Source organism: Falco biarmicus, chromosome 9 (assembly GCF_023638135.1).
Source record: "Falco biarmicus isolate bFalBia1 chromosome 9, bFalBia1.pri, whole genome shotgun sequence".
NCBI classification, from domain to species: Eukaryota; Metazoa; Chordata; class Aves; order Falconiformes; family Falconidae; genus Falco; species Falco biarmicus.
In genome coordinates this window covers 27880582-27895127 of record NC_079296.1, presented here as the reverse complement: position 1 = coordinate 27895127, position 14546 = coordinate 27880582, and the positions used below count along the sequence as shown (strand labels likewise).

The window sequence follows — 14546 nt, the reverse complement described above, 5'->3', positions numbered from 1 at the left end:
TGACCAGGGAGAGCAACAGACTAAGCACAGACATACAGGCTGTGAGCAGCTTGTCCTGACCACAGCGAGCAGGTCCCAGCTGTCACCATCTCACTTGCACCTCAGTCAGACAGTGTGGGTACCAGGATCTCAGAGCATCACCCCTGGGCTTAGGGCAATTCACTGAGCATGCAGTTGCTGCCTCTCCATCCCCTTTAGCTCCCTTGGCGATGGTGGTGCATGCTATCACCTTAGTGACATGGCAAGTCTGATATATGTATCCTCCACTCCTTTACATCCCTCTTTATTGGGAATATGCAAAAAGTCCCAGAACAGGCTGTCCAGACCCTTCAGTTTAACAGCAAGTTACTGGTAGCTGCTCTTGATGTGTGTATTTCTCACTGCAGTTCAGTCTAGATCAGGGTTACCTCGCTTTCTGAAGAGAATATCTTGTGCAGTCGTGTCAAAAACCTTAAAAACCATCAATGTGTAAGACCTAAACGGCTGCTTTGCTGCCTGCAAGCCCTGCTCTCCTGTCAGTAGATTGCTTCAGTGTGATTTGTTCTTGACACATTCCTGTGGCTGTTGATCATCTCCTTATATTTTGTAAGTGCTGACAAGCAGCTTGATTATTTGTCCAAGTATTTTTCTGGGACCTGAAGCCGGTCTGCCTACTCTCTAATTCCCCCGTGCCTCCTTCCCCTCTTCTGAAAGCAGAGCCCTCGGTCTGCCCTCCCAGCCCCCTGGAACCTCCCTGTCCCTGGTGGCTCCTCACAGTTAAGTGGTTGCATCTCCGAGGCTGCTTCAGGAAGCTCGTCGAGTGTCCTGGGATGCAGTTCAACAGTCAGGGATCACTGAAAACGCCACAGTTATCTAATTACTCTCTAACCAAATATCCTCTCACTGTCACATGAGTTCGTGTCCTGCTAATGCTGGCATTAGCTTTGTCAAGCATTTGCTTGCTTTTGAGTTTTTGGGGAAGATTGAACCAAAAAAAGCGTTAAACCTTTTGGCTGTACCTGCAGCGCCCTGTACCTAATGTCACACCTCTCCGACTAGCGGGTCAGCTTTCTTTAGCCACTCCTGCTGGCTAGTGCTCCACTGCTCACCAAGGTCACAGCACAGCAGAGGAGATGCCAGCTGGGGAGCTTTGGGGCCAGTAGGTAGGACAGGAATCCCACAAAGACCCCAGCACCCCAGGAGGACCACTTGGCCAGGCTGTTACCAGGCAGCGAGCCCTCCTCTATCCCTGAGCTCAAGGGGTGACAGGGATCTCCTGTCTGTGTGCAGAGCAGAGGTTGGCCAGGTGCGTGGTGCATGTCTTGGAGGTTCTATTTGATTATTTCTGGGGCTTGGTTGCTGCCCAGGGGGCTGTGGGAGCAGAGAGCTGGTTATGGTGTTGGGCACGAGAGGTGGCTGTGAGCTGGCAGCCCTGGGGTGGTGATTGCCTCCTCTGCTCCCAGGCACTGCAGGGATCTGCTGTGAAAGAGATGCAAGGCAGGACAAGCACAGGAGAGGATGAACTTTCCTTGCCAAAAGCAGATGAAAGGATGTGTTATAAAGTCACTTGTCTCTGGTAACATGGGCCCTAGCTTTGACACAGTGGTGGAGGGCATCCAAGTTTTATGCTAGAAGAAGAAGAGCCCACACCTGGAATCCTATCCTGGTTTCAAAGGTCAGGCACATTTCTGCAGTTACAGATGTCGCGGGAATGGCATTTGACCCTGGCCCATCCTACACAGAAGGCAAGGTCTGATGGACAACAGGATCATTTGAACCTCCCTGGAACTAGCTTTCATTTGAATTACAAACTGTTTTTTGTTTCTTCCCAGCCAGGTCTTTAGACAAACTCTATAACTTTGCTGACTGCTCTGGCCTTCACCTGATCTTTGCATTGAATGCTTTGCGCCGAAATCCCAACAATTCCTGGAACAGCTCCAATGCCCTCAGCCTGCTGAAGTACAGTGCCAGCAAGAAGTACAACATCTCCTGGGAGCTGGGCAATGGTGAGTGTGGGAACAGGAGAGCCACGGGAACGGAGCTCGCTGTAGCAGGAAGGTATTCCCTTTTGGAAGAGGATATTTGCAGATCCCGGGATGCCTTGCCATGTAGTTTCAGAGGGATTTAAAGGCCCTTGCTATAAGGCAGTGTTAGTCCCTTAGCTGGACGTTTCCATGAACTGGTATTAAAGCACATGGAGTGTTTCTGGCTGAGCTGCTCTCAGTCCTTTGGTGGCCAGACCAGCAGCTGTATGGACTTGTATGGTGGCTGCAGTGCCAGGGGAAGTGGGAGACCCTACAGGGACAGGAGCACGACATCAGGGAGCAGGTCCTTCACCCAGCACACAGCAAAAGGGGGTGCAGGAGGAGATGCTGGCCCAGGAGAGTAAGCGGTGGCCCTCATCCACTTCTTGGAGGCTCCTTCTGCTGTTCTACAGAGCAGGCAGGCAGCTCTGCGGAGCTCAAGCTGTGCGACAGCGTGAGCTGTGTCTCTCTCTCCGGAAGCACGGATGAAGGAGCAGAGTTGGCAAGCCTTGCTTGTCTATTTTTATTTTCCCAGAGCCCAATAACTATCGGACCCTGATCGGCCGCTCGGTGAACGGCAGCCAGCTGGGGAAGGACTACATCCAGCTGAGAAGCCTGCTGCAGCTTATCCGCACTTATTCCAGATCAAACCTCTATGGGCCGAACATTGGGAGGCCCAGAAAGAATGTCATCGCTCTTCTGGAAGGGTAAGTGATGTTGCTTTGATGAAGAGATCAGAAACCCCTCTTGAGACTGATGCCCTCTGCAGCAGGTAGACTTGCTCTTTGGCTTCCCATTGCTCAACAGCTGCCAGGACAGTGAGGCTCTGTGTGGCTCAGCCACCACAGTACCAGGGACCTGGGGACATGGTCATCTCTGCTGCTAAACTTCTGCAGAGATGCCTGGTGGGATTTTGGGCTGGGCTGATTAACAATCTCCCAGTTATTCCCAGCATTTCCCAATTACTGGCAGACTGAGGTGCCCACCTTGTTGAGATGTGAAGATAACTCAGTGGTATGGATGCAGGCTCCTGCATGCCTGTGGTCTGCAGAGCCAGGAGGTGGGTCCTGGCACCGCTTAGCAGTGTAGGTGTTGTCTCAAGAGTCCTCCTGGACGAATTGCTTTGCTCTTCCCATTCAGTGATGACTTCTCCCTGTGCTTTCTCCATCTATGCAGAGGAAGAACCTGTAGCAACTTTCTTCACTGGCCAAGCCCTCTGCTCCCTCCTAGGAGAATTGGCATGTCTCTAGTTTGGGGAGGCCAGAGGTGGAGAAGGAATGGTGACAGTGAGGGACGCAGACACCTGGAGGTGACATTGGACAGCTACAGGAACCAGGGAGGTGTGGGAGCCTGCTGGCAGCAGGAATTGGGACTGTGCGGCTCGAAGACCATGCAGCAGAGGGGAAATTCCCTGCAGGACTGTAAACAGAAACTCCAGTGCAGAGGGCTGGGCAGGGGGAGGTGTGGAAGGGACTCTGCTGGGAGCAAAGCTGGGTCTAGCATTCATTAACATCTGCATGAATGATCTGGCAGAAACAATAAACAGCACACTGATTCAGTCCCTGGCGAGGTGGGGAGGGAGCCAGGGCCAGATTCTCAGCTCTGCTGCAGCAGCACAAAGAGACCATAAAGCTGGTTGAACCAGCTGTGACGCCAGCATCCCTCTGGCTGAGAGAAGTGGGGGAGCAGCCCCTGCACCCCCCCACGGCTGCTGCTGGTGCCACACGAACGCATTGCTTGCCAGAGCCCCCGCATTTGGTATGGCACGGTGAAAGCGGTGCGGGGGGAGTTACAAAATGTTGTAGTAGCCTTGATCAGCAGGAAATCTATTAGCACCGGGAGGAGCAGGCTGAGTAAGGAAAACAACAGGGATGAAAGCCAAGAAGCTCTTAAAGAAACGGAAGTCCTACTGCTCCGTTTGCCCTTCATGCGCTGCAGCCGTGTCCCAGGGAAGAGGGGTCGGAAGAGCCATGTTGTACGGCCAGGGTGGTCCGGCAGCTCTGCATTGCTGGGGCTGCGCTGTGGCTGACGGCAACCCCAGGAGCGAGGCTGTAGTGTGCAATCCTGTTGAGAGGATGGTAAACACACCATCTCGAATGAAAGGGAAGATAGGTAAGAATTAAGCTTTGAACAGCCCTGGCAACGTGATGGTGGGGGGTCTCCAGACCCCAACACTGGTCTGCAAGAGCTGTAGCAAGCATGCTGGCTCTCCAAGCTATAGGCTGTTTCTGTGCCACCATCCCTGCCTGCCAGGGTGACGCTGGTCCACAAGCGCTCAAAGTGATTTCTCTCTCCCATGGAGAAGCCTTGTGTCCTGCACTCCAAACCCTGGTGTCTGCAGCTCGTGGCAAGTGGCACGTGCCTGCACAGCCCACGAGGTCCTGTGAGAAAAGAGCTGCTTGTCTTTCCTCACAAAGACCCAATTATTACAAGGCAGGGTGTAAAGAGAAGGAACAAGTCTGATTACACAAAGACAAAGGGCTAAATGCTCATTTGCAGTGTTTGGAAATGGAGTTGCAAAAGGACAAACAAACAAACCCCAGTGCCTAAGCTGCCTGACAGTGTGAGCTTTACTCCCAGCAGCTCCCTGCGGTCTCTTCAGTACTCTTGGTTAGTGCTACCAACAGCTCTGCCTTCTGCAGGAGCATTGCAGAATTTCTCAATGGGATGTGGCTCAGCATGTGCCTGGGGCTGTCACAGCCAGAATGTGCATCTCAGGATCCTGAATGAGCTCCACAGGGTCAGTAAGCAAGAGTGAGGAGAAGTGTAGGAAGATGTTCTCAATGGCAAGCCTGCTGTCTGCCTGGCCAGACCACCATGAGTGGTCTACATAGTGCTCACAGTAGGATGAAGACTCCAGAGTGAATTAAGTGCATGCAATTAATAGTCCTGATGATGCAAAATCTGCAAAGTTTTTCTCTTATTTTAAAAAGTGTTATGAACAGCAAAGTCAGCCAGGTAGGAAAAGATATGCCAAGTAGAAGATTTTGACTCAAGTGTTAAGTTAGGCTGGCGGGGAGACATGAGACACCCCAAACGGGATGGACGGATTAATCTGCCAGGCAAGGAGTGCCCTGTTACACAAAGTGAGGAAGCGGGGTTTGGTGGGGTACGTAATGGAAATGAGCTCAGAGAGGAAGAGGAGAGCTTGGAGAGGAACAGGGAGTGATCTCCGACAGTAGAAGATGGCTTTAGATGTTCTCCAGGGAAAGCCTCTAGGGTTACCTGAGGTCCTGAAACACTCAGAGAAAAGTCTCATTGTGAAGTACTACCTAAGATTACATTTTCCTGTTGCATGCTCTGTCTATTGTTTAACTGTTATCTCAAGCAATGAAGCTAAACTTACTCTCACTGTTTAAACCTTGTCCTGTAATGGCAGCATCAACATGACAATGGGCATTGCTCTCTGCTGTGCACCAGGCTCTGTCTGTCTCAGTGGTGGGAGACGGACACCTCCAGGGCCGTTCTGACCCAGTCCTAGGGTCTGTCCTCCAGGACAAGGTGGGACAGAACTCCTCCTGGGGTGCCACCTCTCTGGAGTCTGCTAGACAGGCTAGATGGTGAGCACAGATCAGGTACCTCAAGGTTTGCCACACGTAGCGGGGTGTGCATGCATGCTGCCCTACTGCAAAGGCTGTCCCTAGGCAGGTGACACTGAGCTGTGCTGGGTGAAACCTGTGCACTTTCTCATGGTGGAGGCAGGATATGGTGAGGGGAGAAGAGCCCTGCCTGACACGCAGCAGCACAGGCTTTACACACCCTTCACTGCTGAGTTATTGCTGCTGAGCTCTTGCACCACCCTGCATGGTGCGATGGCTCTGAGCAGCCACAGAGCATATCAGCGTCACTCTGGGCTGGCAAGTCCTGGAGAGTAGACCAGGACTACTACTGCTGGTGTAAGGATGGGCTCTGCAGTGATGGAGCATTGCTCAGATGACTGGGGCCTGCTGTGTGGGAAGCTAGAAATGGTGTCTTGTGAATGCACAGGTGCAAGAGGGAATTTCTCCAGACACAACCAACAGTTGAGTTTGATGAGGTGTTAATTAGACCATTCATGCAGCCTGAGCTGTTGGAGAGCAGACCACGTTAGCTACCTACCGCGTCTGCAGGTACAGGAATCCCAGAACTGCTCAGAATTTGCTTGGGGAAAAAATTGTGAGATTCTAAGGAATTAACATAGATTTTAACAACAGATCAGGCATCAGACACAAAGGTTAATGCATGAATGCATCACACATTCAGTGCTGGAAGAGAAGAAACACCAGGGAAAGCGATTAGGAAGAATCGATGCTAACTTGTGTTACAGCTCAGAACATTTGGTACAAAACTTCGACCGGCACGTTTGGGCAGATTTGGCTAGGCGCTCTCATGTCCTGTTATTCCTCAGTTGGTGTAGCCTGGTTTTTGCCACTGGACAGACACTCCTAAGTGTTAGGGCGTTACCTCTATCACGGCAGGAGCTGCAGTGCCAGGAGGATAAGGGCTGGCAGGCACTTGTATCCATGCTAGGCTGGCTGCTCTTGATGGTCTGTAGCCACTTACAGTCCTGAGCCTGACGAAGTCACCAGAGAAGTGAAAAACTTTCTTGTCTGGAGCTATAGCCTCTCCCTACCTCCTCATCCCCCAGTCCTCAGAGCCACCCAATCCGCTGCATCCTTGGCTTTCTGTCTGCCCTCTTTCCAGCCTCCTTGGCCCCTTCTTGCTATGGCCATCACTGCTGCACATCCGCCCTCTGGTCACAGGGCCACAGCACCTCTGGCCAGGCAACAGCAGCAGGCGAGGGAGCTCCTACATGTCAGTCCTCACCTTGCAAGGCACAAGAGCTTCTTATCCTCCATGATTCTACTGCCTCCTATTCCTGGTTTGTAGTACCTGTGGAGAATTAACCACCTGTCTGGATCACTTTGGCTCCTTTTGGTGGTGATGTCATTCCACAGTGCTCTGAAAGGAGCCCGTAAAGGTGAGGAAGCATCTTTGTCAGTGGTGATGGAGCCCTTCCTCCCTGCTAGCTGTGGACATGGCAGAGTTGAGAGAGAGCATGGAGATGACATCTTGATTCATCTGTGGGCAGCCCAGGTAGGGGTCAGGTTAAAACCAGTTGCAGTCCTCAGCCCTGCTCCCTGCATCCACAAATCAACCCCAAGCACAGGTTCCTGCGTTGGTGCTTATGTGTAGAGAGAGGTGTTAGCTTATAGCTCATGAAATGGCACAGGCTGTATATTTGGGGTCCAACACAACCATACGCCAAAGCAAAATCAAGGTGCTAAAAATTGGGAGAGTCTTTGGTAGTATTTTTATGATGACTGCCCATACCTTGTGTCTGTGCTGTCATGAGCGCGAAGAGGGCTGTGGCTGTCTAAGCAGGTCAGCACACAGCAGTCAGTCTAGGCACTGCTTTTGACCTGTGACTTTTTCTGGAGTAGCAACCAAAGACAGTGTATGGACAGAGCTTGTTTGTTTAAATTCAAGTAGGGAAGAGAAACAAGGAGAGCCTGGAGTAGGTGGTATCCAGCAGAGGGAAGAACTCTGGGTGGGTTTCAGGAAGAAACTTGGTATTTGTCCTGTCCTCTTGCTGACAAGGACTTCTGCCCTGTTTGGCACAGGGGACTTGTAAGCACTGCATTTTTTAGAAGCTCTTTTTGGCTATTTGGCTTTCTTTAAAAAGCACATCCTTGCTGTACTGGTCTAAGGCTCTCTTGTGATGCTGCAGAGGCAAGCATGTCTCAGTCAGCAGAGCCAGAAGCTTCACCCTTATGCAAGCTACTGCAAGGCTGGTGGCACAGACTGAATAGGTCCGGAGCAAGAATTCTGTGCAAAAAGTCAAGCAACATTAATGATACAAAGGGAGGAGGAGGTCACTGCAGCATGACCTCAAGCTCTGGTAGCATTGAAATTATGAGTAAATCCATTCATAAATACATTGAAATGATGTGTGAAGGATGTGATGAGGCATTTGGCTATATAGCAGGGCCAGGGATCTGAGATCTAAGCAAAGGATTTAGCTATTGCTCTTTCAGGAGGAAAGGGTTAAGATAGTTGTTGCTGAAGCTTGATCTGGATGGCTGGAGTGCCAAAATCACAGTTACCTGTATAGGAAGAACAAAATGGGTAAGGAAAGACATAGATGAGATTATGCCACTGTATTAATACACAGTGTGCCTTATTTCTGATTGCTATCTACAACCTTAGTCTTTTCATCTCAGAAAAGATGTAATAGAACTAAGGAGGGTTGCAGGGAGAGGAGCTGAGGATGTGCAGAGGTATGTGATGTCTTCATGTGAGAAGAGATTAAATAGGCTATGCCTCTTCAGTTTGTAAGGCAGGCAGCTCAGAGGGAATGTTACCGAGGCCCACGAGCCTGTGACTGTGAATGGGGTGTTTTTTCCACAGAGCAGAAAGTAGTTTGGAAGGAAAGTTTGGAAAGGAGGAAACTTTCACATGGTATGTAGTGACATTGTAGAAGTCATTGTCACAGGGTGTTGTGGAGGCTGAAGTTGTGCGTTCAGAAAGGGACTGGACAAATCAGTGGTGGGAAAAAACATCAGTCATGTAACTTCATGGTCCAGCTGGAACTCCCAGAGTCCCTGGAGTGCAGGTTACCGAGGCTGGTGGGTCAGTCTGGGACACAGAGCTCTCTTTGCTGGAAGGCTTGCGCAGCCCCACCGTAGATCATGTTGGGTGAAGAAAGGTGACACTGAGCAGAGAAAGAACACGATATAGCAGCAGATTTACACATAGTCCCCACCAGGCTCTGCTCCCTGGAGTGAAATTCCTGTCTGAAATCTGGCATTGCAGGTTAAAGTCTTTGCAGCAGGTGGCATGAGCTAGGTCTAGTACCTGTCTCTGCTGCTGCAGGTAGATTGTGCTACTGGAAGAAGTTAGTAAGTGAAGCCTGTGCCTTAGGCCGCCTCACCATCCAATTCAGACACCAGATAAAGCTCTTTCTACGTGTCACTGTTGGCTCAAAGGGCAGAGATCTGCCACTCAGCTCTAGCGATCTACCACGGTACCGCAGGCAGGCTGGTGTTGCTCCCACACTTGGCGCTTCGTGGGGGGGTCACTTTGCTTTTATAGTACTGTAGGGAGTAGCAGGTGAAATAACCTGTGTTTGTGAAGTCCAGCACCCAGGAGTCAGATGATGCTAAACCACCTGAGAGCCTGTGCGATGGTAACTTGTCTCATGCAGCTGCATTCTTTGTTAGAGGATTACTTTTTTTTTATCGTTTAAGGGATGACATCTGCAATTACCTGAATGGGAAAGAGGTTTCCAAATGCAGATGGCTCCTTAATGTATCAGGAACAAGCCTAGGAAGTTCCAGTGGCTGGAAGCTGAAGCTAGTCACATTCAGATGAGAACTTAACATACTTGGAGGCTAATTAACCATGGGAGTAATTTACTTAAGGTTGCAGTAGGTGCTCCATGACAGACAAGTATTGAATCAGGACAGGCGATCTGTTTCAGAGATGTGACCACACTTAAATCAGGTTGTGGTCCTGGGAGATATGGCTCTGGAAAATGCTCTGGGAGAGGTCAGATGTGAGCCATGGTTTCACAGGACAGAGTTTTGGTGTCAGTACCATCTCATGGTGTTGCAGCTCTCCTGCCCCACTCTCCCACAGCTGTGAGATGCTGTCCTACATTGTGCCAGCATTACCATTTCTGGGACAGAGCTGGGAACTGTTTGGGTGGCCAAGCAACGGTATATTACATTTTTCTCAGTGCTTATTTGAAAACAAGCTTGAGCCTCTGTTCTAGCTCAGCGCAGGGCCCCACAAGTAGTAATGCTGGCATGGGATGCTGGCACACGGGCAGCTGCAAGGATAAGGAGATGGATATACCTGAACTCGGTGGCTTTGTCTCACCCTCCGTACACAAACTCCCTGAATGAGTCTCCTGTTCCTCCACGTGTCTCTGACGTGTTCTGCTTTCCCACCTAGAGATGCTGGCCCAGCAGATTTTGAAGATTTTTGTGTTTTCCCAGGTTTCTGACATGCAGAGGGCCAGCCAGGGATACTGCACAGGCATGCCCTGGAGCTGCCACACATCTGCACTACAGGGCATCACTACAGTAGTTGCCCACATTGCCTGCACAGTGTGAGCTGAGCTGGTCCCACTGCCTCTGGGGGTTTTTACTGCACGTGTGCTGCGCAGCCAATTGGTGCTCACAGAGAAAGCCCAGTGTATAGGAAAATGGCAGATTTACTGTGCCAGCCCAGCCCATCTGTGCAGCACATGTGCAGGGATCTGAGCCCTCCCGGAAGAGTCTGGTTTGCTCTGCCTGCACTCCACACATGGACATCGTGCAGTCCAGGAAATCCCAGATAAAAATATGCCAGCACTGGTCATTTAGCCCCGATGGATCTTCACTGGCCTCAAAGTCTGTGGTTTGAGAAGCACAGGTGCTACAGGAATAAAGGGATTAATAACATCTGTACTCCAAAGCTGAGGATATTCTGATATCTGTGCATCACTGCATCTCCACCTGCCCTGGGCTTTCATCTCTTGCTCATGCAGTACCACTTGTTGGCTGTTGAGCTGCTGGAGGTTCCCTTTGGAGGGTACTGTCCATTGGCCAGGTCGTCTGAGGTACTCCAGGCACAGAACTTGAAGTTTTACCAGGAAATTTTTTATTCCACCCTGCAAAAATCTCAATAAAAGAGAAAAAAGAAAGAAAGAAAAACAGAATATGGAAAGCAAAATTTGAGATAGATGTGCATCTTTTATAGTCAAATTTGAAATGACCAGAACTAACCAATTTATTTTGGTCTTATGGAGACAGAACACTATGCAAACCAGTGCCTTTTCTTTCCTGCTTTTGGTCTGCACTGCGCTGCCTGAGTGATACCTGTGTCCTAGAAGAAATTTTTCTCAGCAGCTTTTAACAACAGGCCAATTAGCTGTCTGGAAACATGGGAGATGGGACAGATGGATGTCCTGCTTCTGCTGCTCCAAGGATGCTGGAAGTTATGCTGAGGATTTGCTTTGCTTTTCAGTCCCTGTTCAAAGACGGCTGTTGTGGGTGTATTTGCAGCAGGGCTGTAGGCACTGTAGAAGTGGTGAGGAAAACCGGACAGCTTCTCCCTCCGAGCTCGTTCTACTCATGGTTTTGGACTGTGAGTGGAGAGTGTTAAGCTGAGCCTGAAGAAGTGATTTAGTAACATCTGGGATGGTTTATTTTGCAACCAGAACATAAAACATTTGAGGTTATAAAGCAAGGTGGACTACTCTTCAAACACAATTGCAATTGATCGATCTTCAAACGCAGTATAGATTGTGTTCATCATTTCAGTTTAGAGTTCATTAGTTCACTCTTGTATGCTTCATCCATTACGTTTTAGGCAGCAGTCCCTGTAGTGAGCATTTAAAACCTGGGAGCTGGGTATTTTGATCCTTTTGGCATACTTCTGCACACATAGTTTTCTAGAACAGCAACCTTTCCATAGCAATATTTGCAAAATCCTCTTTCTGCCACATGACTGCTCTGAGTTGCAAGGAGCTCGCACCTCTCTGGCTGGTCTCCTCACCCTGCTCAGCTGGGGAGAAACTGTCCCCAAATCACCACCCTGGCACTGGTCTCCTGGGCCTGACCCTCAAGAGAGATGTAAAAGCCTTTCTGAAAGGCGTGCCTGGGAACTGAAGCTCACAGCACTGCTAGGCAGCAGAATCAGGGATGCATCAGTGCCTACGGGTTTTTACAGCGTGTTATTGTTTTTCCATTTCTAATTGTATCTCTTCCCTCTCTGTCTGCAGGGATTTATTACCACTGCCTTTGCCAGTGTCCTCTTATGCTTCACAGGGTCCAGCTGCCCTTTTGTCCCAGTCTATAATTGACCATCGTTGTTAATTTAAAGTCAGAATGATTGTTTCCGAGCTATATTTAGCCTGAAGCTTGCTGCTCTTGTTTCAGACCTGATTAGAAGCTCGTGCGCCGGAAAGCATGCTGCTCATCCCTGCCACCACAACTAGTCTGATAAAAGGTCTCATCTTTCCTCACAAACCTTCCCTTTCCTTCCCCACCCTTGGTCATGGACTGTCCTGTGGGAGTCAGAGGTTGCAGGACCCAGTGCCACCCATCCCTGTGTCCCCATCAAGTCAGGGCAGCTGTGTGATTCCTGTTGTGTTCCTGGGATCCCTGTGCACCAGAGCAGCCCACAACAATACAGAATCGGTCTCTCTCTCTTCATGTTCGCTTGCTCAAGCCGATGTCTTCTGTCATGTGCATAGATCACCACTTCCAAAATGCATCAGCTACCCGGCACGTTACATATTGAATAGAAAAGCTTGCTTGTTCAGTTGGTGTGTGCCTTTATTTGTTTTCATATCTGTGTCCTTAAGCATAATAATGTAGTAACTGCTTGGGCTTCCTTGTGGGAGCTGCAGTTTTCCAAGGTGCATTTTGGATTGCTGGACCAGGGAGCCCGGGAGGGACCGTCTTGGATGGCAGCAAGCCTGTGCTAGAGGCTGCTGCTATGGTGGTTGCACACAGTCCCCAAGATTAGGAATTGCTTAGGGTTTGGCATCGGTGGTGTAAGCAGATAACACCTGTGTAGCCTCAGGTCTGACTCAAATAGGGGCTGTCTGGAAGAGGTGTATTTTCTTTAAGATACTTGGGTCACAAACCATCAGGAGACTAATACATGTGTGTAACTCACTGTAACCTTGTGGATGGAAGTGCTGTGGTTAGTCATAGGAATGGGACTCACCAAAAGTGCACCCAGGTCAGCAACCCATTAGTTTGCTGACAGCCAATGCCAAAGAGAGAGCATCAAAAAAAGGGACATATGTAGCAAGCGGTATTTGTCTAACCTTTCCTCCCATCCTCCAGTGCTCAGGGGTTTCATGAGCTGGAAGTAGCATCTTTGCATCTAATAGGTTTGCTGGGTTTTATTTCCATTTTCTTCCATTTTTCCAGTTCTTGCTTCAATCCGGGCAAGGAGTTCCTCAGCTTAAATACACGTTGGTTGAAGAAGTGTCTCCTTTTTCTTTGATTGCTATTGAGAATTGTTGCAGTCATAGAACTAAGTACATTCCCCAAGATCTTGTTCCTGAAATGTTGTTGTGCTCTGAAAGCTCTCCTTACCTTCCCCAAAATGATGCTCAGAGCTCTGCTGCCAGTTGGGTTTCACTCTATTATTCCCAGCTGTGCTTCCTACAAGAATTTGCATTAAGTGTAATTTATTCCTTCCGTTTAAGGATGCAAAGTTTTCATTAGAAATGGTCTGTGAGTGCAGTGACTGCCTTTGGTATCCTGTGGTGTAAGATGGGCATCGGTGGTTTTAGGACTTCCCCTTGACAACATTGGGCTTATATGGTTTCTTCCTCTGTTTCCTATAGGTTCATGAAAGTGGCTGGCAGCACGGTGGATGCTGTTACCTGGCAACAGTAGGTATTCACCATTCCTTCTACTTTCCAACACTAATTGCAGTGATCAGACTGCTGGGAGCAGAGCTGATGGGCTGTCTGGGTGTGAAAAGGGGCAGACCTGTGACAGCCACCTCTTCTGTCATCCTGCTACATTTAAGTAGGCGAAAAAGAGGCTCTGCCCCTCCTTCTGGAGCCTCTTGAACAAGTACAGGAGGGGATGTATTAACCTTTACCACTGCAGCTGAGACAGAGGCTAAAAATACCACTGCCTGCATGCCTGGCCTGCCTGACTGCTGGAACAAAGCCCCGAGCTGGAGTGCGGAGTCCTGGGGGCAGCTGGGATAGCAGGCAGCTCCGGTGGTGGCCGCGGTGGGGACCTCAGAGAAGCAAAAGCAGTGTGTGACAGATGTACGGGACTATCCGAAAGCCCTTTTCCTTTCACCGCAGTCACTGACTCCCCATGACCACTGCTCTGAAGCTAAACTGATTTGGCCCAGAGGAGGGAGAGGCAGCTTAGTCCAATGGTAAATGCGTAATGCCCAGTCCCTGCTCCGTTTTGTACACGTCTCGGATGCCCATAGGCACACTGCTGTCCTACGCTGTACATGGAGCCCCAGGAGCAGATGTTGATGGAAAGGGAGTGAACATCCAAGATCCAGGCCCTGCTGGGGCTGCCAGAGAGATGCTGATACCCAGTTTTCCTCCTGGTTCCTACATGTTCTGCAGTTTAGAAGAACAAAGCAAGCGCTGAGGGAGTGAGTGGAGGGAAAGGTTTCCTTATGCGGGGGAAAATCCATAAACATCTTTTTCCTCCTCTTATTTCCAACTGCCCCAGTTTGCACATTGTAGCCAGAGGCAGGCTCCCCAGCGGCTGTGGCTCTCTGCAGTGGGAGCACAAATGCCAGTGCAAAGGTTAGGCAGTGTGCAAGCACAGCAGTGATGACCAAAATTGATAGAAAATGGGTTTGTGGGGCCAGCAGGACTCTCTCCTGCCACAGAAAGGACATGTTTCAGAGACAGGCATCCACTGGAGCAAAAAGCATGGTGAGACCCCCCTGTTCCCAGAAAAAGCGGATTTGCTTTGATGCTGCGTTAAACTTTCCAGGTGGGGCACTGACCTGGAGCACAGGAGCTGGGGTCTCAGGTCCAAGGTGGGCTTGTGTGTGCTGCCCATAGGG

At 49.9% G+C, this 14546-nt stretch overlaps 1 protein-coding gene across 1 annotated transcript in view; it reads left to right on the top strand.

The window, feature by feature from the left end:
• Window positions 1-14546, top strand: part of HPSE2 (heparanase 2 (inactive)) — a 111977-nt gene that overhangs the window by 71143 nt on the left and 26288 nt on the right. Inside the window, exons 4-6 of the mRNA XM_056351831.1 lie at window positions 1812-1985; window positions 2539-2710; window positions 13339-13386. Coding sequence (XP_056207806.1) covers window positions 1812-1985; window positions 2539-2710; window positions 13339-13386 — 394 coding nt within the window. The remainder of the gene's footprint in view (window positions 1-1811; window positions 1986-2538; window positions 2711-13338; window positions 13387-14546) is intronic.